The 27984-nt window shown below is 35.5% G+C and overlaps 1 protein-coding gene across 3 annotated transcripts; it reads right to left on the bottom strand.

Moving 5' to 3' along the window:
- Window positions 1-139: 139 nt before the first annotated feature.
- LOC110886667 (esterase OVCA2) lies at window positions 140-27832 on the bottom strand. 3 transcript variants are annotated; one of them, XM_022134502.2, is made up of 8 exons: window positions 27679-27831; window positions 24896-25099; window positions 16541-16752; window positions 6272-6370; window positions 3121-3162; window positions 2420-2564; window positions 1278-1379; window positions 140-267 (listed from the first exon to the last, which is right to left on the bottom strand). In XM_022134502.2, the coding sequence occupies exons 2-8, from the start codon at window positions 25062-25064 to the stop codon at window positions 209-211; spliced, it is 828 nt and encodes a 275-aa protein (XP_021990194.1). In that variant the 5' UTR covers window positions 25065-25099; window positions 27679-27831; the 3' UTR covers window positions 140-208. The 3 variants fall into 3 exon arrangements, with proteins under 3 accessions (XP_021990194.1, XP_021990195.1, XP_035831453.1); XM_022134503.2 differs by having other exon boundaries at window positions 24896-25117; window positions 27679-27791; XM_035975560.1 differs by lacking the exon at window positions 6272-6370 and having other exon boundaries at window positions 27679-27832.
- Between the last annotated feature and the right edge of the window lie 152 nt (window positions 27833-27984).

Below are 27984 nucleotides of genomic sequence, written 5' to 3'. Positions count from 1 at the left end.
CACAAAACTTAAACTATATACAGAGAAAAAATAGAAAAGATAAGGTTTGAATTGAATCATCTTAAAACTCAAGAAAGAGAGTACAAGTAAAATAAGGTAAGGTGAAATAAGTTTAGCAACACCCACATATAACACGTACTAGAATAAAAAGATTTCAAGCCACATATAACACATAGTACAATGATTTCAACACAAGAGAACCACATCATCAAACAATTGCATTAATTTCCTTAAGGAATGTAAACATGATCTTCAATCCATCTTCATCTGCCATGAAACAAGCAAATATTTTCGTTTAATAATAGCAAGAGTAAACTTCCGTTTTGTTCCTTATGGTTTGGTCGTTTTAACGGTTTTGCCCCAATCCTTTAAAAATAGTCATTTTACTCCCTGATCTATGAAGTTTATCTCTATTTCACTTACCGCCTCTAACACATCCAATTCAACTGTTAAATCCTGGTCACATGCCCCTCACATGAGGGGCATTTTAGTCTTTTCTCATCCCAGATCTGAACAAGGATTCAACAGTTGAATTGGACGACGTTAGGGGTGGGGAGTGAAATAGAGATAAGCTTCATAGATCAGGGAGTAAAATGACTATTTTGAAAGGATTGGAGCAAAACCGTTAAAATGACCAAACCGTAGAGAGCAAAACAGAAGTTTACTCTAATAGTAATTTATGTTACATAATTATAAGTGTAAACTGCCATTTTGGTCCCTGAGGTTTGGTTACTTTTGCCACTTTAGTCCAAAACTCAAACCTTTTGCATCTGGGTCCCTGTGGTTTCAGTTTTATTGCCATTTTGGTCCAAAAATGAAATCAGGTCATACTTGTCTTATAAAATCCTGCAATTTTATCATTTTCCTCATGGGCAAATCAGGTCATATTTGTCTTTTAAAATATGGTATTTATTTATAAAACAGAAATGATCATTTTGCCCTGCGGAAAATGACAAAATAACAGGATTTTATTAGACAAATATGACCTGATTTCATTTTTGGGTCAAAATGGCAGTAAAACTGAAACCACAGGGACGCAAATGCAAAAAGTTTAAGTTTTGAACTAAAGTAGCAAAATTGACCAAACCACATGGACTAAAATGGCAGTTTACTCTTATTCTTTTAACAATAAGAGAAAACATATAAACGAGATGCAATAAGTATGTTGGTTCTAATCGACATATTTTTGAGTATCATGCATGATGTTTCATGGTATATGATTTTGTTACTAGTAAAATTTCAAAAATGACACACATTAATCTTGAATTGAAATATACCTAATTTTGGAACCTCATGACCACCACGGTGGAATATCACAAGAGGGTCAACATATGCTTCCACGAGTTCTAGTGCATTTAGCCTTGCAATGTCAGTCTCACCTATACACGGGAAAATTATAATATGTTTTTGTACTAAAGAGAACACGACGCATAGGATTAAGTCATTACGTAAATTATTATGTTATTTTATGAAGATATTATAGTTTTTTTTTTTTAACCGACAAAGATTACATAAACACTTCTCCTAAATTACATCAATTCTACCCCATGTCATGATTTGAACTCTGGTCTCTCCCCAAGAGGCACAAAGCCTCTACCACCTCTTTATTAGCTTTAGTTCATTAATTATAACTTACATCTTCTCTAAAGCATATTATTTTTTTTCAAAGAACTGAAGATGACACCTAAAGATGTACTAAATTGCGTATGCATATGATATTTGGTATTACAAAAAAAAAAAAAAAAAAAATTCCGGTGCATTTTGATGATTAAATCGAAATTCTAATTTTGAAGATTAAATCGAAATTCTAATTTTTAGGATGTTTTGTCCAAATTAAACGACTAACTTTTAAGTAATGAATGTTAGTATGTACGAACATATAATTATTGTGTTTATGTAGTTTGTTGTGTTTATGTATTTTGTTTGTGTGTTTTTGAAAACGTGAAATCAACAGGTTTTGTATATTCGACGGAAATATTGTAAAAGCAGCAAAAATATTGAAAAAAAAAGACATTTCGCTGCTAATACTCATAAGGTAATAGCGACGAAGGTCGTTAGCGATGTCTTATTAGCGATGAAGTGTCGCTGCTATTGGTCTACAACCAATAGCAGCGACACGGACCAATAGCAGCAACATGTTGTCAATAGCGTCCCATCAACAGAGATCTTGATCATTAGAGGCAACAGCCGTCGCCTCTATTGCCCGGTTTTCTTATAGTGATAATAAAACTCATGTATTACAGCCCATTAGTTGTCCCGAAATGAAATCGATAATGATGAATTGAATAGTTTATAGTTAAAAACATTATATATAATCCATACTTAAAATAAGAGCTGCCCATTATAAAAACACAAGGTTAGACCACGTATATTTCAATGTTTACTGGAGACTTCATAGTTGTACGTTATTTTGTTTTACCAAAAATATGGAGCGAAGGAATGTTTATTGGAGAAGAGAACGCAGTTTCAGCGAGCTTGGGCATGGGAAACATCCTCCCTCCTAGTTTAGCCCCCGATATAATAATAACATGCTCGATTTTTCCAACTTTTGTGAGACATACACCCTATACAATAAATCAATGATGATGATTAAGGTTAGAATGAGGAAAAGAATACCAGATAATCAAACCATAATCGAAAGAAAAAACTGAACCAATAAACGAAGATTTGATTATGTTTTTTTAGTGCAAGCTTTTATGGTTCAGTTAGTTATGATTACTTGTGTATAAATAACCGAATCAACATTTAAACCAACTTTTACGCTTATTATTTCTGACAAATAAGATGCTATGTGTCATGATTTTTTTTTTTTTTATAAAAAGGCATTAGTTGTTGATTGTTTTTATTTATAAATTAAAACGATCAGCAGTATTTCCTTTGACCCAAACTATAATTGAACTTATTATTGAAATAAACTTGTATAACCTGTTGTTAATAAAATCCTTTTTACCAATACAGATAAAAGTTATTAAAATCTTTCTTTTAATTAATATGATCTCTCAAATCAAAGAAATGTTTATTGGTTAACTTCAGCGCATATCCGAATTATTCTGAACCCTAGTTAAGGTCAGAATTATTGTTAATCAATGCATACAATTTGTATTGTAGTATGTCACTTACTTGTGCCTGCATTCCGGGTAATACACCTGCTACTACGGCTCCCTATTTATGTTGTAAAAAAACACATAAATTAGTGTTTTGATTGTAAGTTAGAATGAAAGAAGAAAAAGAAGCCATGTCTTTACATAATGATAAGGTTATTCAGTCAAAAAGATAATTCTTACGAAGAACGAAACATGAAATTCTAGCAACTATAATAATGTGCCATTATTAGTATTATGAGTCTATGACACACCGTATGCACCTCAATTCAACATGGCATATTTTTTATCGGTCTAACTTTTCTAAACATAGTCATGTATAAAATAGTTATTCTTGGGCTATTTAAAAGAACGGTGAACAATGAATGACCATTTCCCTCTTGCCCCTGCTTGCTAAACTTATTTAATGTTAGAGGGTGTGGTTTTACGCCCCCTGCCACCTCACTCATTTTGGTGCCCCTACACCACTCTGCCTCCGCCAGGGGGAAGGGGGGCGGCTATCCTTGGCCTCTGCAAAGGAAAAGCGGGCGTGAGAGCAAGAAAGCAACGGGGTCCACCTCCATCAAACAATTAGATTATGTTTTTATTTATCTTTTTTTTAATATAGTTAAAAGGAGCTTTATAGAGGGACGTTATTTCACACCGTGCAAGTTAATGATAAAGCCCCCGCTTACATGGCGTGATAAAGCCCTAGGAGCGTGAAACCACACCACCCGGCCCGAAAGATGAAATGCATGTGACAAGTCGTTACCTTAGTCATTAGCTTTGAGTATGATATTGCTGTAATATTTTATTTAATTTAGAAAGATGACGTGTTATGTGATTTTTTTGAGAAAACCGGAAATATATAGGAAGGTTAGCGTGCAAAACGGGCTAATGACATGTGGATTTTAAATTAGGAAAAAAAAGAGATAACCATCATTATTGACTTTTAGTAGCTTTAATTTAGTTCCACTATTTTTTTTTATAAATAACTTTTTAATGCTATACTATTTAAAAAAATATATTACATAAAATAGAGAATTTTTTTTACCTTTAAGTTGAGATTGCTATATTTTTCTAATTTTTTTAAGGTAGTTCGTAATAATGTACTTGTTCGTATAATCATAGATTGTAAAGTAAAGTGCAAATTTTTCTCTCTTTGGTTTGGTGGTGGTAGCAAGTTGCCCCTCTGAAACTTTCTTTTGCACTTTACACCCTCATGCTTTCAATCTGCACCTCTGCCTCTAACGGTGGAAGCATTTTTTGTTTAACAAGTTGACGGTAATTATTTCTCATTCAAAAAAAACTCCTCACATACACTCTCATTGTCAAACATCATTTTGAAGCTTATGACTTTTCAAAAAGCTAATAAGTTGTTTTAAAAAGCTTAGCCAAACATGCCCTCAATCCTAGGTTGCGCTAAATTAGATTAAAACTCAACAAACCAAGCTTCACTTGATGAAGATCTTCAAATCTTCAAGCACAGTTAAAGCTTACAGTTACCATCAATGAAGATCATCACTGTCATAGACTCATAGTCACCGTCGACCCATTTCACTTCCAGCACAAACTCACTTATTCATTACTCCTTTCTTTCTTTCTTTCTTTCACTGTTGTTTCATATCCTATCACACACAATTAAACCATAAAGTTGCTTCCTTTTCCCTTAAGATTATATATTCAAACTCCCATTCTTTATTTCACTATTGCTTCATATCCCTATACACACGCACGCACACCAAGCGTTCGATGTAGTGTTTGCATCTAGTTCTGATCATTCTGGTGTGGGTTAGCGTAAAAAAACAAGTCAACGGCCGCGTGATGTTGTATGAAGAACTTCAGGTAGAGATCTCTTGGTGTACAGAAGTTTGATCTTTTGTGGAATTTTGTTTGAATGTGGTGTATATTTTTGGGTAATTGTTGAGTATCACAGTTTGTTGTAGAGATCTAATGATACATGACTTGGTGAACAATGAATCAAGTCAATTTGCATGTTTGATTGAGCAATTTGTATACTGGCCATCTGTTTATCTCAAACATGCTAGTTTGATCTTTTCACCCAAAGTCTAATGGTCAAATAATGCCCGTTTGACAGAGGGTTGTATGGTGTGATAGTTTGACAGAGGGTTGTATGGTGTCAGTGGCGAAGCTTGAGATTTCCGACCGGGTGGTCGAAAACGTATATACCAAAAAATTTCTATAAAACCGGGGGGTCAAAAACGTATATACCCAAAAATTTCTATACGAAAACTACATACTCTCCACTAACGAGCGAAAAGTTCGGGGGGTCGGCCGCCCCCTCCCGCCTCTACAAAGCTACGCCATTGTATGGTGTGATAGATTGAAAGCATGAAAGTGCAGAGTGAAAAAAAATGTTCACGGGGCAAGTTGCTCCCATCACCAAACTACAGGGAGGCAAATTAAACTTTACTCTAGATTATATGTTTTGTAATTACGTCTCACGAAACAAGTCATCTAACAAAACAAACAGCACCTTAGTCACCGCAAGAGGGTAAAATCTCTCTTTTGCCCTTTCAGCTTTTATTAACTTTAGATTAGTTATGAAACTGCTATCTGGGTATACTTTTAAAAACTATGTCATTGTCTAGATCGTTTCATACACTTTTGTAGACTAAATCCATTTTGCGGCCTTTGTTATTGATTTTTTAGTTAAATCTAGTTCCATCCATTTCTTTAAACACGTATGACTTTTATATATTGTATAGTTGTTATTATTTTTAAATATACACCCTAAATAAATAATTGTATTTTCTTTAATTTGATCGAGTACAATATTACTATATTTTTTTAAACAAAAACGTTGATGTATTGTTAATTATAACAATGAGTAATTACATACATACTATGTAGTTATATAACATTGATGTAGTGTTGAAGGTAACAATGTGAGGTTATATAATTATGTTGCATAATTATATACATAACGGTGTGTAATTATGCAAATATATATGCCTTAACTTAAAATACACACATCACTTCCCCGGTGGCTTCTTAAGCCTTGCACGAAAAAACTAGTTCGTACAAGGGCTTACTATGTGTTTGTGTAACCAAGAGAAATAATCTAAACTCACAATATCAAGGTTTTAAAGATGAAACCATATTTTTATAACATTTTAGATACCACGTCTATAATATGTGTTTTGAAGTAAATCATGGATGCATTTTACCTGAGAAAAACCAAGCACGCCATCGAATGGTCCAAGCTCTATCATGCGATCTTCTATGTATGCTATGCCCTCATCAAAGTTCTCAAAGTTGGCAAAATCCTAAAGTTGATTGAGCACTTAAATATATAATTATACATAATATGGTACACAAACAAACATAACACATAAATGATGTTGGTTGATATGTGGTATTTGTTTGTAACTAGGATATTCTTTGTTTTCATAAGCAAATACTACTGCATAGCATAACCTAATTAAAATACTTTACACACAAATAGAAGTAAGGGATAATTTCACACCCTGATTTTCCAGTGAACTCAGACTTGGGGTTTATGTGTGACGGTTGGACGACAGTATCAAGCGAAAGTAAGGAATGATTGAAGTACACGTTTGAAAACTTGAAATTATATTAAATAAAATTGGGATATTGGCATCTAATAATCCTTACTAGACGTTATTGGTCATTGGCAGTCCCACCTTTTTTATTCCACCTGACAGTCCGACCTTTCAACTATTTTTCTTCTCAAAATCACTCTTATTAGATTTTTACACATGTGTAAATGTAACACATTTAAAAATTTGTAAATGACAAACTCACACATGTGTAAATTTTCTTTATTTACAAATTCACGTAAATTTAAAAGTGTAAATTAAATTTCTAACATTGTATTCGAATAATAATGATATTTGTTAAAAAAAAATGAATCCCTTGGATTGGTTGTGTTAATGGATAAGTTTAGAGTAATAATATTTTTGTAATATGTGTTTTAGATTAAATAAAAGTTATATTAAGTAAAGGTTGTTGGCTACAAAGTCTATTTTTTTTACAAAGTGTAAAAAGTCATAAAATACTATAACCTCAACTATAAAATACACTAAAAACCCACAAATAATATAGTGGAGATTACTAAAACACCATATTTATGGGTTTTGTGTTGTGTTTTGGATGATAAGGTGTTGATTATCGAATGACTAACATTAGTGTGTTTTATGTTGATTATTATGTTGTGTTTTATATTCATAGTTGTACGATGGTGTGTTTGAAGTTTTTAAGGACTGTTAGGGTTTGGATATTGTGTTCTAGTGATATTCACTATATTATTTATGGGTTTTGAGTGTGTTTTATGGCTGATTGTGGTGTTTTATGACTTTGTACACTTTATAGGAAAAATGGACTTTGTAACCAAACCTCACCCTTACTAGAATAACCTAAAATTGAAATTCCTCCATTTTTCTAAACTTTAAAAACCTTTTCATAAGTTAATATTTTTTAAAAAGAATATTAGATTTCAATAATCCTAACTATTTGTCGTTGACCGGCAACAATCCCAACATCAAAAATAACCTCTGGTGGGGATGAGATATTTTACCGAAATACCGGTACCGTACCGGTACCATACCGGTACCGTACCGATACCGTACCGTACCGATCATAAACGGCACCGGTATCGGTAATAGATTTTTCGAAATTCGGTATCGGTAAAAAACGGTATCGGTACCGGTATTTTTCGGTAAATACCGGTAGTAATACCAAATTTAATAATGACTTTATGTATTTTTGCTATTATTTTAAATCCCACTATGTAGTTATATTTTCTTAAACATTGTTTTACAAAAACCAATATCAATTTTCTTTTGTTTGGTTAGTTTTAATCAATTATGATGATTTTTTAGACATGTTGGAATTTGGATGTTAAAAGTGGAATCCATGGATGTTTACCTTTTGATTTTTTTTACTACTTAATATGTTTACCTTTTATTTACATTCATTTATATATTACTCTAGTTCAGTTAATAATGGATGGATGGGTTGAACATGAATTTTTTTTAGATAAAACAATGGATGACACCAAAGTGGTACCAATGTGGTAAAGTACCGAAATACCAGTACCGATACTGGTACCGTACCGGTACCGAATCTATAAATACGGTACGGTAATCGGTATCCATATTTTCTCAATTTCGGTAACGGTATTTGCGGTATCGGTACTGGTACGGTACCGGTATCGTACCGATCTCATACTATTAACATATTAGCCTTCAATGACCCTGACTAACAAAACCCTAATGTCATTAGTCTCTGTCCGTCGAAAAAATGTTTTTGTCAAGAAAAAGGTTCCTAAAGGTCCAATCTAAGGTTATAAAGAGGTTTGTGACGAAAATGTTGAGTTTTCCGGCTAAGAAGTAGTTTCCCGGCGAAAGTGGAGTTTTCCGGCGACCTTAATAATTTAGTTTTCCAGCAAAAATGAGTTTTCCGACAAAAAACGTTTTTCAGGCGACCGGAGATTATTAAAATCTAGTTGGGACTGCTAACCTCTCTCTATACATAATAGTTGGGACTGCTGGCCGTCAATGATGAATATTTAAGATTATTAAAATCTAATATTTAATTTTTAAAACTCATTATTCAAAAGAAAAATCGAGCATATTATATATATTTTTATAATATGTGATCTTTTGTGCTATGTGTGGTGTTTTATATTAATATCCTACCTTTCTACTGAAAATTGAGATCCGACATATCTCATGCTTATATTCCTTTTTAGTCTTTCTTTTAGGAAAATGGTCTTTTTAATCAACTCCTAATCTCTCTCTCTATATATAATATATATCTCGTACTCGTTTTCTTTTACTTTACTAATCCACTCGTGATATATTGTATAGTATTGTTGTTAGTTTATTCGTAGTATTGATGAGGCATATCTATGCCATGAGCATCTCAATTAGATAAAAATGAACACAAAAATAAGAAAATATCAGTCATAAACATAGCAATTTAATTATAAAAAGACATGTGTTAACTACTTGCATTGTGATAAAAACGTTTTGTCATAAGACTTACACACCTCAATTGTCTTATCTACATGCTTCGCTTCAATCACCACTCTTCATCAAAATCAAAATAGATACCGGGATAGTTGTATGGATAAACTTGATAAAATAGCGAGTACCAAAGATTTTGAGAGCATAAATTTTGTATGATTATTTTTAAAGGTAATGGGATTATGTGTGTATTGAAAAGAAAGTTTTATGAAAACGAAAGGTGAAATGAGAATTGCACATTGTTCCTAAAGGGGTTGGGGAATTGTGTATAAAATGAAATAAAACATTAAAAGAATGTGGGTAAGAAAGATGATGAAAAAATCAAGTTATATATATTTCTTTATATTTCAGATGAATAATATATTCCATTCTGTTATTTAAACTTTAAAGAAAAATTAAGTAAGGAAATGAAAAGTATTAGAATTAGTTGTCATCGATATCCATTTAGTACATGGAACAATATAATGGCGTATTTAATACAAAACCAACTTTAAGTAGAGTGTAAGAATCAGATAATACAGTCATAGTTGTTGTTGCTGAAGAGTAGGAGAAAGAGAAGATTGAAGAAAAGGCGATTTTCTATTCATCATCTTGAATCCATCAGTTTTTCTTTGTAATCTTATGCATAACAGTCTGTGATTAGAGTTTTGTTCTTTCAAGACTTTATAACGAACTCGTTAGCATTTGTGATCGATTAAAACTAGGGTTTTTCTGCTTTCTTCTCAAATCGCCGCCTTAGTTCTTCAATTCGAAACCCTGATTGATTAAACTAGTTGTTATTGATTGTGGTTAACTGAGATTAATTTAGCTAGATTGATACTTTGTTTAATTGGTTAAGGGTTGAAGATTGTTACTAGGGTTTAAAGGATTAGGGTTTCAGGTTTCTTGTTCGTTGGTCTTCGAGTTTCTTTCTGCATGGTATTCTGTTGTTTCGTTTCTTGGGAGAGTTGTTGCGTTTATCATGGATGAACGTAAAAAATCTGAGGGAAATGTGCATGACGGTAGGTTCAAGCCACCATTAGCGTATCAAGGAATAGCTAGCCGGGTAGTGAACATTGAAGGGAATACTTTTGCACCACGTAGGGGTGTTGTCAGCTCTGATCTGAAACTGTTTAATGTAACTGATGAATTATCGAAGATCACCGTTCCAGTCAGCCTGAAAAATAGCGAGCCTGAAGTCACAAACCTGGATAAAATCAATAGCGTTCCAGGGCAGTCATATGCAGAGAAACTTGCTACCGTTAAACCTACTCAGAAGGTAAACTTCCGTTTCATGGAAAACTCTAAAGCTGTGGAGGGTGTTGATGTTGATGTTACAATTCCGATTGCGTTGGTTAAGCAGGTTCAAGACAGATTTAATAATGTGCTATTCGGGTATTTTCTGGGGAAAAGGTTAGCTTTTCCGGTTGTTAAATATTTTGTTAGCCATAAGTGGGACAAATATGGTTTGCAAAAGTGTATGATGAATGGCAAAGGTTTTTTCTTTTTCAAGTTTAACTCAAAAGATGGTATGGAACAAGTCTTGCAAGATGGTCCATGGCTGATTAGAAACATAACGCTTTTCCTAAAACTATGGTCGCCGAACACTGAACTTAAAAAGGAAGAATTAAAAAAGATACCCGTTTGGGTTAAGATGCATTATGTTCCTTTGGCTGCTTATACGGAGGATGGGTTAAGCTTGATTGCTTCTAAAGTAGGAGCCCCTAAGGTGCTTGATAATGAAACAACTAAGATGTGCTTGGACTCGTGGGGAAGGAGTAGCTATGCAAGAGCTATAATCGAGTTAGATGCTGAAAAGGAGTTGAAAGAGAATGTGACTGTGGCTATCCCAAATGTTGAAGATGGTGGTTACATTAAGAGTATCATTAGGGTGGAATATGAGTGGAAGCCACCACGGTGCAGCTCTTGCAACGTGTTTGGCCATGGGTCTGAAGAATGTCCAGCTAATGTCCATCAGAAACCTAACAAGAGAGTTAATGAAAAAAAGAATGTTGATGATCAGGGTTTTAAGAGTGGGAATAGTAGGAGAAAGGGTGCCAAACATCAGTATAATGTTAAATATAGGCAACGGTTTATATATAGGCCTAAAAAACCGGCTGAAAAGGTTGACAAACAAGCCGAAAAGGTGGATACTACTAAACCGAGTTCATTTAATGGTCCGAGTATTCGCACTAGCAATACTTTTGATGCCCTGAGATGTGGACAATGAATGGGGCACGGAAGCTGATGAGGTCAGGCTTAACGGGGAGATAGGTGGGTGTAATTTCTTAGAGGGTTCTCAACCTGGTATATCTACTAAAACAGGTGCAAGCACACCTGCTCAGGAGGTTATAAATGGATAGTATTGCTGCATGGAATATTAGGGGCTTGAACCATCCCCTCAAACAAAAGGAGGTTCGGAAGTTTGTTTCAGATAATGGGCTGCAGGTCTTGGCTATTTTGGAATATCATGTTAAGGTAGCGAATATTGATTCGGTTTGCAAGAATGTTTTTAGAAGTTGGGATTGGACTTCAAACGGGAATCTGTGTAATAAAGGTACAAGAATTGTGTTAGGTTGGAATGGGGATAATGTTGATGTAATGGTGCTGCATGCTACTGATCAAGTTATTCACGTTCAAGTTCTCTTTAAAAAAGATAAAACTATGACCAATGTTTCTTTTGTGTATGCGAGTAATAGTGACCAAGAAAGAAAGAAGCTTTGGGAGTCCCTAAGAATGCATAAAGGAGTGGTTCGATCGAACCCGTGGATAATCATGGGGGATTTCAATGTGGTGCTGAATTTAGAAGATAAGTGCTTCGGGTCTTCTACTCTCACGGCTGCAATGAAAGAGTTCAATGATTGTGTAAACGTTCTTGAAGTGTTTGATGTTAGAGCTCATGGTATGCATTTTACTTGGAACCAACGTCCAAAGAATGGTGTTGGGATCCGAAAGAAATTGGACAGAATAATGGTAAATGTTAGTTTTGTGGATACTTTTGTGGAGGCTTATGGAGTTTTTCTTCCGAATGGGATTTCAGATCATTGTCCAGGTTTATTAAAGATTCTTATGGCCTCTCGGAATAAACCAAAACCCTTTAAGTTCTCTAATTTTTTGACTCATAAAAAAGATTTTATGGAGGTGGTGAGTAGTGGGTGGGCCGCGGAAGTGGTGGGGATTCCGATGTTTCGTGTAGTCAAGAAACTTAGGGGTCTAAAGCATCCATTTAGACTGTTATTGCGAAAACAAGGAAATCTTCACAAGAAAGTGATAGACCTGAAAGCTGAACTGGAGAATCTGCAGAGTTCGTTGGATGCTGATCCGTTTAACATGGGAGTTAAGGAAGCTGAGGGCGTTTGTTTAAAGAAGTATCTGGAAGCAACGTTAGATGAAGAGAGATTCTTGAAACAAAAAGCAAAACAAAAATGGCTAGAGGCAGGTGACTCGAATACTGTTTTTTTCCACAATATGGTGAAGTGTAGGAACCATGTTAATTAAAATTAATGTTATTAAAGACACTTCTGGAAATATGTATGAAGGAGTAGAGGTCTCTACGGCGTTGGTTAATCACTTTCGAGGGTTCCTTGGAACGAATGGGGGTATGGTGAGTAGGGTCAACCGTGATGTCTTCTCTACTAAACTTAATCCTCTCGTGGCTAGTTCTATGTGTCGGCCAGTGACTCCAGATGAAGTTAAAATGTCATCTTCTCTATTAATGAAAATAAGGCGTCGGGGCCGGATGGTTTTACGTCTGATTTCGTTAAAAAGGCTTGGTTTATTGTTGGTAGTGAGGTTACGGAAGCGGTGATTGGTTTTTTTGAGTCCGGTAGAATGCTCCAGGAGGTTAACCATACGTTTATAGCCCTTATTCCTAAGGTTACTACTCCTGAAGTAGTTACGGATTACAGGCCTATATCGTGTTGCAATGTGGTCTATAAGACGATAAGTAAGATAATAACAAGCCGGATTCTTGAAAGGTTAAAGGATATTATAAGCGATAATCAATCCGCGTTTGTTCCTGGTAGGAGAATTTCTGATAACATTCTTCTATCTCAGGAACTTATGCATAATTATCACCGTACAACTGGCCTCCCTAGATGTGCTATGAAAGTGGATATACAAAAAGCTTACGGCACAGTCGATTGGAGATTTCTTCGGGATATTCTTCATGGGTTTGGATTTCGGCCGCTTTTTATCTCTTGGATAATGGAATGCGTCACGACATCTTCATTTACCTTAAGTATAAATGGGAATATTCATGGTTATTTCAAAGGTAAACGTGGATTACATCAAAGAGACCCAATGTCTCCATATTTATTTACTATGGTGATGGAAGTGTTAACTTTGATTCTTACAAAAGCAGCCGATTTGGATGCTTCCTTTAGATTCCATAACAAGTTCGGTTAAGGCCAGAATTGCTCAATTCGTTCCGTTTGAGGAGGGGAAGCTCCCTATTAAGTATCTAGGTGTTCCTTTGCTGGCAACGAGGCTTTTAGTTAAAGATTGCAAGGTTCTGGTGGAGCGCATGAATAAACGGATCGCTGATTGGAAGAACAAGTTCCTTTCCTTTGCCGGTAGGCTTCAACTTGTGATCTCGGTGCTCTCGTCTATCCATGTCTACTGGGCGTCAGTGTTCATCTTACCGGTTAGTATAATAAAGGATCTGGAGAGTAAAATGAAATGGTTCCTTTGGGGGCACGGTACCTTATCTAAGGGGAGAGCAAAAGTAGCGTGGAAAGAGGTATGTCTTCCGAAGTTGGAGGGTGGTTTGGGGATACGACGTATTTCAGATGTGAACAAGTCCTTGATCGCATATCATATATATAGTCTTTTAGCGGGCAGAGAATCATTGTGGACCACCTGGGTTCGTATCTATAGGCTTCGTGGGCGTAGTATTTGGGATGTCCCGGTTCAAGCCAACTCCCCTTGGGGTTGGAAGAGGTTAATGAAATGCAGACATATTTTTCGGGATTTTTTATGGTGCAAAATCGGAAATGGCCAAACTGCTTTTCTTTGGTTTGACAAATGGAATGCTGATTGTCCGCTTGCAAATGTTGTTACCCCTCGTCAAATGGCCAGATATGGGTTTTCTATCAAGTCTAAAGTTGCTGATGCGATTCTTAATGGAGCGTGGGCTTGGCCAGAAGAATGGAGGACGGTGTACCCGAGCTTGTTTCAGCTTCGGCCCTTGAGTCTTTCTCAAGCGAAGGATAGAGTCTTGTGGTTGAGTTCGGAGGGTAAACTAGTTCCTTTCTCGTCTAAGGAGGTGTGGGAGTCTATTCGTATTCGTAACGATCCGGCTGATTAGTCAAAGGTGGTTTGGTCGTCTTTCAATATTCCAAAACATGCATTCTTATGTTGGCTTATCTTCAAGAGGAAACTTTGGACGCAAGATCGTATTTTACAATGGCATCATAGAGTTACGGGTTCTATGAACCAAATGTGTTGCTTATTGTGCTATGCGGATCTAGAGACACATGATCATCTGTTCTTTCAATGTAATTATTCGAGATCAGTGTGGTGTAGTGTGCGGAACAAAGTAGGCGTGAATTCGGTTCAGGAGTCGTGGGACGAAATCTCGAGTTGGCTGGTCCCCAGAGCCAATTCCAAAGCTATTTATGCGGTGGCTAGTAAGTTGCTTGTTGCGGCGGCGGCTTATTCTATTTGGACTGAAAGGAACTCTAGACTGTTTAGTAACAGGTTGAGGCCTCCGGAGCAGATTGTTGAGATTATTATCAACACAGTGAGAACAAAATTAATATCCTTCAAGTACAAGCAAACATCCAATGTTAAGCGTTTTATGGAGGAGTGGAAGCTGAACAAGGAAGATCTCCTTGAAGATTGAAGTCCCGTGTTTCTAGTTTGTGTTTTGTACTAGAATTGGTTGTTTTGTTTGGTTGTTTCTTGTTTACTCTTTAGCGGTATGCCGCTAAGAGAACTAGGAGGTTTTTGCTAGCCTTCCTACTTGGTTTTATTTTAATGTTATAAAATCACCAGGGTAACCCTTTAAAAAAAAAAGAATCAGATAATACACTTATATATAGAGTTTACAAAAGATTAAAAAGGTGAGGTAAACGGTTACACAAGGGTCTTGTATATCCGAATTAAAACAAAAAATACAAGTGTTTTATACACTTTTTTGTGTTTACACTTAACTACTCTAAATTAGTTTAGTATTGATATTAGAACATTCACATACAGGGGCGGACCTAGGGTTATCCTAGGAGTGTCCCGGGATACCCCTCAACTTTCTTGACCGACTAGCTTTTCTTCACCGGAGATCCGACTTCCGATGGTTTTCTTGGTGCTGCTTGACCTCTTAAATTGCAGTAAAGTAGATAAGATGAAAAGAGAAAGGTGAATAAAATATAGGTCTGAAAATGTTTCAACTGAATGTAAATCTGAAAATGTTTAAACTGAAGACGAAGGGTTCAGGTTGCAAATCATAGTGAAGACAATTGAAAAATATCTTAAATAAAAATAATATTTTATCTTATTTTTCTAAAAGTTTGAAACTTGTAGGCTGAGTGTGTGTCCACCTGTCGAAACAGTGACAAATATTTGAAGATAATTTATATTTTATTTGTATTTCTTTTAATAGTTTTATGTTTTATGCTTATTACTTTACTTAACTGCTTTCAAAAATTGGTTTTCATTTTTATTGCTTTTTTAGCTTATTAGCTAATGGTTTTTTTTTTGATCAGTAACAAATTTATATATATATATATATATATATATATATATATTATGTGGAAATGGTACAAATAATTAGAATTATTATTACGCTATAATTTTGAAGTAGCATAATAACAATCACACCCGTTGATATTGTTGTAGAGTAATAAATTTTACACTTCATTGTATGAAAGTATGGTAAAACATATAATTTTAGGGATACCCCTGAATTCGTCTTCTAGTTCCGCTACTGTTCACATACCCCTACTCTCACATCCCTCATGCCTATTTCTATATTCATGTACAACATTGACCACTTATATTTTGTCACATAATATTTTTATTCTATAATTAATTTGTAACAAATTTTTAAAGAAGGAATTTGGGTCAAGACGGATTCGGGTCAAAACCGATCCATCTAAAAATGGTGATGTTTATTCGAGTTAGGATGTGGTCGGGTTAAATGAGTCTTACTTATATTAAAAATATATTAGGGTTCGAGTTAGTATTTAAAAAATTGAATGTCTGCTTCGCAAGGACAAGTAAAAAAATTGAATAATATGTAAAAAAGAACTAATTTTAGATCGAGAATATGACAACCATAGATACACTTCTAAATATCGATAAAAATATAATACATATGAGGGTTTGGGAATGCATATCTTTTTCCCTACTACTTATGATTATTTTCCATGCACTACTTAGTGGCACAAAGTATGGATTAGGATGACATAAACATGGTTTAGCAAGATAATGTAGTGGTTTGGAATGTAGGTTTATATGTACTTTTACCTCATCGCTGGTGAACCACTCGAATAGCCCATCATCTACGGGGAATGGACCATTAATGAATACAAAATCCATTTTTTCAAGCACAAAATCTGGCCAGTTTTTAAAATGGTCTTCAAGTAATGTAGCATTTGAGCCATGTCCATGGAGGCATAAAAATCTTGGTTTCTTTGGAATCCCTTTGCTCTCCGTTTCTACAATATCTTTGGACTTCGCTGAAAAAAAATATATAATAAGTATTAAGCAAGTAAAAGAAAATACAAAAAAATATGTTCCAATGTGTAAGATTACAATTTCGGATATGAATCCAAGTTTCGCAAAAACAGTATTACATATGTAATAGGATCGAAACACAACTTGTAAAAGGTAAATTTTTTTATTTTGTCAAATACAAATATAAATATAAAATACGTTCAATACAGAACCAAACTTAACTAAAAATAAAGAAAATAGAAAAACAACCCTGGTGTTCGTTTCACAGAATGGAATGCATTCTCAATGGAATTAGAATGTAAATTCCATTCCATATGTTCGTTTCAACAAAAAGAAAAGAATTTGAATCTAAAGCGTCTGGTTCACCTCCTTTTTTTTGGATACAAGGTAGTTATTATAATGGTACAGAGATTTGCTGTGAACTGATTGAATAATTAGAAGAAAAAAAAAATACAAGGCTATAAATAGCAGATCACAACAGTTTCAAAGGAGGAGACTAAGGCACAAAATAAGGCAAGATACAACAGTTTTTAAAATATAAATATACAGTTAGAATTCAAATAAGTTTGAAATCAGTTTTGGGATTGACCATCCTTTGATTGATCCGTAATACGCCCCCACAAAATGGAGACTCCATCAGAGACTCCGATCTTGGAGCGAAGAGTATGAAACTGACGTCGACCAAGTGGTTTAGTGAGTATATCAGCAAGTTGGTCCTCGGAATGATGACATGAAGAACCCCTAATGTGCCATCTGTGACTTTCTCCCGAACAAAATGATAATCAAGCTCCACGTGTTTAATGCGTGAGTGGTAAACGGGATTTGCACATAAGTAGGTTGCTGCGACATTGTCACAAAAGTTAGCCGGAGCTGATGTGATCAGCATTCCAAGTTCTTGCAAAAGATTTTGGACCCACGCTAGTTCTGCAGCGGCATTCGCCAAGGCCTTATATTCAGCCTCGGTGGAAGAACGAGAAATGGATTTGTGAAGTAGAGCGCCATGAAATGATGTTTGACCGGAGGTATAAAATATTTGTAGTTGTTGAGCTTCCAACAGAGGAGATTCCTCCCCAATTAGAATCAGAAAATGCTTTTAGATCCAAAGGCAAGTCACGGTTTAAGAACAAGCCAAGATGTATGGTCCTTTCAAATAACGAAGCAAACGTTTTAAAGCTTGGCAACAGAGCTGAGTTGGAGAGTGCATAAGCTAAGATAACTTCTTAACTACAAACCAAACATCCGGTCTAGTGAATGCTAGATATTGTAATGACCCAACAAGTTGACGACAAGGAGTCGGGTCAACTCCCGCGGAACCTTTGGTGGCTAATAGATCTCAAACACCAAGAGGGGTTGTAACTTGCTTAGCACCCTCCATATTAAACTTCTCAATTAAGTTTTGGATGTGGCGGTGTTGTGATCGAAAAAGGCCGCGAGCGGTTGAAATAACCTCAATGCCAAGAAAATGATGGAGCATGCCAAGATCTTTTATAGAAAATCGGTTGGCTAAAGCGTCAACAACCACTTGAAGAAATTGATTATTGTTACCTGTTAAGACAAATTCATTGACATACACTATAAAGTAACACCTTAGACCTTGTTGATTATATATAAAAAGTGATGGATCCACAAACGACTTTTTGAAACCAAACGATAGAAGAAAGTCGGTGAGCTCATTATACCAAGGACACAGTGCTTGCTTTAAACCGTAGATGGGCTTACATAACTTGCAAATGTGATTAGGTAAGTCAGCATTAACACAGCTCGGGGGTTGAGTCATGTAAACCTCTTCATGTAACGTGCCTTGTAAAAAGACGTTATTATTAAACTGTGGGGAGTGGGGGCGTTGGTAGGGCGGGGGAAGCTCTTCAACGCCAACTGCTCCACTCCGGGTTGGGCTTGGGCATGGCGTTGCCCCTTTGGCTTGGGAATTTAGCCTGGCGTGGGGTGGGGGGCAGGGTGACTTGGCTGGCTTGGGTTGGCTGGTTGGCTACTTTAATAAAAAAAAAATTCATATGGCTGGCCACGCCAAGCTAAGCCACGCCACACCACACCCCTCATTTTCACCATAAGCTTGTGGATCCCACCCTCGCCACGTGTCGAGCAATGCCCCCCACCCAAGCCCCTCCACTCCCCGCAGTGTTATCAAGTTGGCGTAACATCCAATTTTGTGACAAGGCAACGAGGAGAACCATGAGAATGGTAACCGATTTCTTTACGGGGCTAAACATATCAAAATAATCTTTGCCATATTCTTGAAGAAACCCTTTTGCCACTAGTCGAGCCTTAAACTTTTGGATAGACCCGTCCGGATTTCTTTTAACCCGGAAAAACCATTTACAACCCACTGGTTTATGAGAATTTTGGAGGAACAAGAGTCCAAGTGCCGTTATTTAGCAGGGCATTGAACTCGTTATCCGGAGCTTTGTTACATTCCAGGTCTCGTAGTGCTTGATTATGGGTAGACAGTTCAATCGTGTTAGGAATCAGATGAAGTGTGGTTATATTGATGAGTGTAGGATTATAGTATTTTAGGTTGGGTTTATAGGTCAGGGCTGATTGAGTTAGAGTAGCGGAGATGGATGGTGAGTGTGACTTTGGTTAGGAATGAGAGTTGAGGGATGTGAATGGAGATGAGGTAGCTTGGGAGGGAAAAGAAAGTGGAGTGGAGGGCAAGAGTAGGAGAAGTTTGTGAAACGTTACTAGTGTTAGCAGAGGTGGGATTAGCGAGACATGGAATACAAGGAATTTGGTTGTAGTAAATTGGTGTTAGTAGGGAGAATTGGAGGGGTATGGTAAATAGAGGTGGGAACGAAAGTGGGGTCAGATGAAGTGTGAACAAATTGAGTCTTGGATGATGGTGGTTGGGCCGATGGAATAAGGGAGGATAATGTTTGGGCTTGGGTAGTGGGAGTATGGAAGGGTGGTGTTTGGGTCGTGGCCAATGAAGGTTGCATGGATTTTAGATTGGGAAATAAAGAGTCAACAATGGGAGATGTTGATATGGTTTGGTGTGACATGAGAATTTTGATTCTACAAACTCAACATGTCGAGAGTGGCAAAGCTTATGGGAAGTCGTTTCATAGCACTTGTATGCAAATTTAGATGAAGAATATCCAAGAAAAATGAATGGAGCCGACCTTGGGTGGAGTTTCGATTTGGCATAGGGTAGAAGCCATGGGTAACATAGAAATCCAAACAGTTTAGTTTGGAGTAAGTTGGAGGTTGGTCATACAAGCAGTCAAATCGACTTGCTGAATTAAGAATCGATGTGGGCAACCGATTGATAAGATGGACTGTCGTTTGAAACGCGTGCGACAAAAAGGAAATTGGGAGATTAACGTAGTGTAAAAGAGCTAAGCTGGTTTCCACAGTGAGACGGTGGCATCTCTCGGCTATATCGGTTTAGTTTTGTTCTTGTGTATGAGGAGGGGTAGTGAAATGCGAAATACCTTGGGATTGAAGATACGAGAGAAGTCCTTGATATTCACCTTCGTTATCACTAAATAAGGAGATTAAAGAAGTTTGAAAGAACTTTTCTACTAAGGACTTAAATTGAGGAAATAGTTTAGATAGATCATATTTGTCTTATATAGGATACAACCAAACATATTTGGTTTAGAAATCAACAAAAATGACATGGTAAACAAAACCATCAATCGATTTTGCGATTGGCCCCATACATCCGAAGACACAAGTTCTAAAGGTTTAGAGGCATGAAAAGAATTTTCCCCAAAGGCTAACATATGGATTTTATTAATAGAGCATGAATTACAATGAGAATTCTGAAAATTGAAATTAATGCTTAAATATTTAGCTAATGACTTGAAAACTCGAACTGACGGTTGACCGAGTTTATATGCCAACTTCCATTCGCCACCTCAACTCAACTTCACAACATCTGTCTCATCAAGTTGAGTTGAGGTGGCGAAGTGAAGTTGTGCATCCGACCATGCCATAGTAGACATCAAGGTAATTCTCCCCCTCCATTAGCCACGCCCCCATGCAAAGATTCTTCACAAAAAAATGAGATAGAAAAAATTCAACCGAAACATGGTTAGTTTTGCAAATTTTAGCAAATGAGATAAGATTTTTGTGTAAATTTGGCACACATAAAACATTTGCTAATGATAAGGAATGGGGAGGTGTGCGAATTTTAGTGCTACCGGTATGAGAAATAGACAAGGTTTTACCGTCACCAAGAACGATTTCATCTGGTCCGCCGTATTTTGGCAAACTGTGGAGAGTGGAATGATTGGAGGTAGCATGGTCGGATGCACTATTGTCAAACATCCATGTAGGCGGTGCGGTGGTTGACCGAGAAGCAGTGACATTTGCAATCGGACTAGAAATAGGGGCAACAATGGTAACATTGTTTTATCTAAGGAACCGGGCAAGTTTGCGACATTCCATGGCTTCATGACCTGATATGTTACAAAAATGACAAGTCATGGAGTTCGGATTAAGCCGATTTTCACCATTTTTGCCCATTGTTGTCGCGAATTGCGGGAATTGGTACCAAAATTGTACCGACCCGGTCCTTGAGTGGGTCACCCAGTGAACCGATTGGCTTGTTCCGGGTGTAATTAATAGTAGTGATGCAAGGAGGAGACAAAGGTGATGTGTCCTTGAGACCCCTTTCGAAATCAACAAGTTTGTCAAAAAGTTCGGGATATGGAATGGGAGTTACATGCACCTTTAAGGCTGCAACGAGGTTGCCGTATTCATCTCTAAGCTGACCAAGAGCATGAATAAGAAAGTCTTCATCATGAATAAGATGTTGGATAATAGCGAGTCCATCTGCAATCGTTTTTATATCTTGAAGGAACTCGATGATTGAACGGGTTCCTTTGAGTTTTTTTGCAAGTTTAGATTTAAGCGAGATGACCCTAAAACGAGATTCAGCATAGCTATGCTGAATGGAATCAGCATAGCTGCCTAGAATAGCGCTTAGGATGATCTGATCCTGTCTATACCACACATTGTATTCATGATTGGGTTGACCTGGTTCAAGTTCCTGCAATGGAGGCTTGTGATTTCCAATGATGTACTTGTCGAGATCCAAGCCGATAAGAGTAGATTGGATCTGTTTTCTCCGCCATGGAAAATTGTTTGCATTCAATTTGATTGGAAAGTGGGATGTGGTTGTTATTTGGGTGATTTGGGTTGCCATTGAAGGGCTTTAAAGCTGTGATTCTAAGAAAAAAGAGCATAAGAATGATCTGGATGGTACAAAGATTTGCTATGAATTGATTGCGTAATTAGAGAAAAATACAAGGTTATAAATAGCCGATTACAACAAAATAAGGTGAAATACACCAGGTTCAAAGATACAAAAATCTATCTACTATAATAAAATAAACCAATTTTTGGACACGTGTCATTCATTGAAGGTATCCTCACATCTATATTTATCTTATATTAACTAAATAAATAACAAATTAATATTAAATCTTATTATACTTTAATAATAAAATATTTTGTTAATTTAATATATTTTTAAAACAAATACCTCTCTTTCCTACTTATCTTATATTAAATATATATAAATAGTAAATCAATATTAAATGTTATCCTAATTTATTAAAGAGTAAATTTCAAATTTCGTCCTTTATGTATGTCTAAAATATCAAAGTATGTCCTTTGTCTTTAATATCTTCAAGAAACATACTTAATGTTTGAAAAACCATTCAGGTTATGTCCTTTACCCAAAACCTGGTTTGTTTTCCCAGTTAAGTCAGGTCATGTGAGAGGCACATGAGGGTATATTGGTCATTTTACCTAAATGGGTCCGAAACACAATATTAAACATAAAAAAACTCAGATCCGATCCAACAAACACGTCTGTGTGCGAATTAGGTCAAAATTATCCCCACAAACTCTCAATCATCATCTTCTTCTTCTTAGCTCTCAAGCCCTCCATAGCCACACCTCACCCTAATTGTCTTGATTCTCCACCAAATCAAACCGATTTTGAATGATTTTTCACAAAGAACAAGATTCTAACCTTCGTTTGATCCGATTCGCACCCGATTGCAATAAATCAGAACATTGTGTGAAGAACCCTAATTTCCAAATTTGGGGTTTTTCGTTTTGGAGTGAAGTTTGTTGAATCTGAAGCATATTCTAGCATATCTAAACATAAAATGTACGTTTTATTCATTATTTTGCTAGTGTGTTGAAGGTAAGTGGTTATTTGTATGAGACATGAAGGACACTTGAATCTCTATATGCGAAACTGAGATTCTGAAGCATGTTATTGTGGTTTGTTGCAATCGTTGAACCGGCGTCGTCGAGAACTTGCCGGAACGGCGGTGTTGCAATCGTTGAACGTTGTGGAATCTTCGTTCAAGTTGCAGTGGTGTACGGAGCTATGGCAGTGGGTTTAGATCCAACAACTGGCGGAGCTATGACGGGGCGGTGCGCGGATCTGTGTCGACAAGGAAGCTGTGGCGGTGGTGTACGGAGCTATGGCAATGGGTTTAGATCCGTTCGTCTCTTGGTTGGGGCTCGATTTTAGATCCGTTCGTCGGATGTTGCAGGTGGTTCAGAACCATGACTGTGACGGTGGAGGTCGTGATGGTGTTGGTTTGATCAGAGGTGGATGGTAGTGGGGTGGGTGGTGGCGGTGGTGGGTTGGTGGCGGTGGTGGGGTGGTGGTGGTGGTTCTAGAGGGAGAAAGAATGTGAAGAGAGAAGAGAGAAGACAAATCTTCTGATTATATCAAGTATATATACATATATAATTTTAAAATTATTTTATTATGTATATAAAATAATTTTATTAAAAAACAATAAATAAAATAATTTTATTTAGGTAAAATGACCAATATACCCTCATGTGCCTCTCACATGACCTGACTTAACTGGGAAAACAAACCAGGTTTTGGGTAAAGGACATAACCTGAATGGTTTTTCAAACATTAAGTATGTTTCTTGAAGATATTAAAGACAAAGGACATGATTTGATATTTTAGACATACATAAAGGACGAAATTTGAAATTTACTCTTTATTAAAAATATAACTTTTCTTATTACTACTTGGTATACAAAATTATATTTATTCAACTCGTGTAGAACGCGGGGTTTTTAAAAAATTAACTTTTTTTATTATTTACTATACAAAGTTACATTTATATAACTCGTGTAACACACGAAGTTTTTAAAGATATAACTTTTTATCATCTACTATGTAAAATTAGATTTATTTAACACGTGTAATACACAGGGTTTTTAAGGATATAATTTTTTTATTATTTGGTAGATTTTTCAATCCGACTATACACGGGTTTTTTAAAGATACGACATTTTTAGTATTTAATATACAAAATTACATTTATTTAATCTGTGTAATACACATAGTTTTTAAAGATATAACATTTTTAGATCTATTCAACACGTGTAATATACGAGGTTTTTAAGGATGTGATTTTTTTTATCATTTGATAGATTTATTCAACCCGATTATACACGGGTTTTTTTAAGATACGACGTTTTTAGTATTTAGTATACAAAATTACATTTATTTAATCTGTGTAATACACATGTTTTTAAAGATATAACCTTTTTTATTATTTGATATATAAAATTACATTTATTTAAACCGCGTAATACACGGGGTTCTAACCTAATACATTTATAATTCAAATAAGTTTGAAATCAGTTTTGGGTTTGACCATCCTTTGATTTAGCCGTAATAGTTATGTCCTTATCCAAGTTTCAAAAAAGTTAGTGGGATAAGGCTTATAATCATTAGGTCATGGGTTCAATTCCCACAAAGGGGGGTTTTTCCTAGATTTATTGGATTTCCTACTGAATTGGTGTATAGACATTATTTCTTAGTGGAGATGGATATGATCGGGTGGTTCTGCTGGTGGCACGATGATACTCCAGTGGTCCGTCAATGATCCAAATTTGTCGTTCAAAAAAAAAGTATATATAAATATTATAATACCAACCCCCACCCCACCCCAACTTCATCTTTTCCTATTAATCCCACAATCCGGTGACATTAATTTAAGCTCAAATCATTTGAAAGCTTATCGTAGAGTCATGAACATGTTAATGTTTTTATTAGAAAATAAATAAAAAATTAAACATTCTCACAACACATACAGGAAGCTAATCTCATGCAACATAAGAACGTACCTAAATAGTCTTCAGTTTTAGACACAATCCAATTCTCCTCAAACGATTCACCAATTGACTCGTCGATTATGTTGCTCACAATGCTAGAAGATGAGTATATCTCCGAAACGAACAAACCGATCAAAATCAAGCAAAATAACTGCAAACAACACATTCTTCGCGTTTCCATAATCCACCAATACCAATCTTCTGATCTGAATTCTCCTATCAAAATCCCAGTAACTATAACAAATTAGAAATCTAGACTACAATAGAAAAATATCAAAGCAAGGCTTTAAATCATATCGGTGGTGGTTATTGACCGGCAATGTTCTTCCCTTGGCTGGTGATTTAGGGATCTAGACCCACGAGAGGATGAACGACGAGGAAGGAGGTGGGGTTGAGTCACCGAAAAACGAAGAAGATGATATTATTTATTTATAATTTTATTTTGGAACAATTTTTTTAGAATTTCGGATATCCAATTTATTATCCAAATCCATATCCAAAAATTCAGATATTTGAATTTTTTTGATACGGATTCAGATAGTGAAAATAACTAACCGAAATTTAAGGATATCCAAATTTTCCGATATCTGATTTTGAACACCCCGAAGATCAGATGTGACGTTCACATGGACACATTCTTCCAGAAGGGGCGCCAAAACAATGAAGACATCGCGATCTACAAGAGATGTCGATTCCAAAGGGTTGTGGCGGATTGAAGGCGTCAGGTTCGTTTAGTATATCTAGGTTTATGTATTTTAATTGTAAATTTTGTATCATCACAATAACGTACGATTGGTAAGAAATCAAAGTCTTTTTGTAGTTTATCATTGTGTTCACTTGAAGATCTTGGGCAACATATACATTAAAGGTTAAGTATCCTTGACTAAAATGCCCTTACTTTGCATCTAAATGGGGTTTGACAAAATATGGATGTACGTTAGTTATATGGACCAAAAGTAGTTACAAAACTGAAGTTTAGTGAAGGATATGACAAAGGGTGTTGCTAAATGCACCCCCGTTTCTTTCAATTTTACTGATTATACTTCCCCCTTGAAGTTTCAAATAAATACCAATAAATCTTTTATTTTCTGAATTTTTAAAAAACTGCATCTACTTTAAGTTTTTTAATAATTTAAAAATACAATAATGTTAAAATTATATAATACCAAAACTTAACCAAAATTTGTACGAATTGAATTCATAAAAATTATTTATGTATAGAACTATTTTTAAAATTTTGAATTTATCATTTTGTCTAACCAAATTTGTATTATGTATGTGAAGAAAAAACAACTTGAAAAAAATAACTAGAGAAACAGAGTTCAACCTCGTATTAAATTTTGAACTTGATTGTAAAATGTTGATCACGCATTGTGATAGTTAAATTTTCAATTTGGTTGTACAACTTTTTTGTTGAACCATAACACACTTTATATATAAATATAAAGGGCACAACAAGAGACTGAAAAATACAAGATACAAACAACACGACCAAAAACAAAAGAACGGAACAAAATTACAAGAGATCTTGGGATGAGCACGGTACTCGTTCGATACCGAAAGTATCGGTACCGAAAAACGAGAAAAATGGGTACCGATAGATTTCTCGAGTGCCAAAGACTCCAGACTATTGCCAAAGCCACTTCGTTGACAAGCCCAGGTGTTCCATATAAAAAAACTCTACCCATTTTGCTCGGTTTTTGTGTGAAACTGTGAATAACATCCAGCCTAACATCTTTGACTTTGAAAATTGCTTCTTTTCAATCTGGTTGTACAACTTATTACAACAAGAGTAAACTGCCATATTTTATAAGACAAATATGACCTGATTTGCCTCTAAGGAAAATGACAAAATTGCAGGATTTTATAAGACAAATATGACCTGATTTCATTTTTGGACCAAAATGGCAATAAAACTGAAACCACAGGGACCCAGATGCAAAATGTTTGAATTTTGGACTATAGTGGCAAAAATGATCAAACCTTAAGGACCAAAATGACAGTTTACTCTTACAACAATGATGAACGTGGTGAACCTTATATTATAAATTCAAAATTTAATTTTATAACTTTTTACAGCACCTTTTATATATACGAACAACATTAAATTCAACATTGACTATCTCAATTATTGTTATTATATATATTTATTTATATGAATTTTACTTGATGATAATCAGTAGCTTTTATTTAAATAAACTGATTTAAACAAATTTAGAGGGATGAAATTTAACAACTTCTAAAATTATATTTTTAGAAAGGAGGTGCGATTAGTAAAAATGGGGGTGCATTTAGCCTACCCCTATGACAAAATGTTACTTTCTGGACTGAAACTCAAACCACCGGGAAAAGAAACATATTTAAATATTTTACTTTAAAATTAGTACCTTAAAATCAAAGACATATATATCTAACAACGTTAAAACCAAAGACAGTCCAGTCAGCAATAGGGCATTATAGGATGTTTTTCATAAATAGGTGTAGTGAGGATGTGAGGCATTATGTTAAAAGGGGTTTAATAGAATTAAATAGAAAAACTATCAAAAAATGTTATTGGACAAACACCATCAAAAAAAGGGTGATTGGTCAACACACAAGGAGCTTTGGGCGTGAAAAAAACAACGCCAAACCAGATTTTGTTGAAAAAAACGCCCAGGGGTGGGAGTTCGGCGTTGTGCGATGTTTTTTTAGGGAAAAACGCCCAAAAACCCCCACTACGGATGGTCTAACAACGTTTAGTGCTCAAGAAAATACAACAAATAAATTAGAAATCATTGAAGTTAGATCAAAGCTACCTTCTTTTGCTTCTGGTGGAGGATCCCCTTCTCTCTTTGACTTTGTGATATGTTTATCTTATCAATTATTTCATTCTCATCCCTATTAATAGTGTATGGAACTTGATTGTTAGGTATCAGAGAATTTAGTGCTATACAACGAAAGGGTAGGTGTATATCATACAGAGATGTAAAGGGTAGTGTGTCGGTGTGCGGTTATTTTGGTTGTGTTAAGAGCATTCAGAGTGGTACAAAAACAAATGAAAGTTTTCAATTTTTATTTATCTTTTAAAGAATTGTTGATTTTTACTACTGATGCCCCTTCAA

Source organism: Helianthus annuus, chromosome 7, assembly GCF_002127325.2.
Source record: "Helianthus annuus cultivar XRQ/B chromosome 7, HanXRQr2.0-SUNRISE, whole genome shotgun sequence".
NCBI lineage: Eukaryota > Viridiplantae > Streptophyta > Magnoliopsida > Asterales > Asteraceae > Helianthus > Helianthus annuus.
The sequence above is the reverse complement of the archived record's forward strand: the minus strand, read 5'-3'. Positions and strand labels throughout refer to the sequence as shown.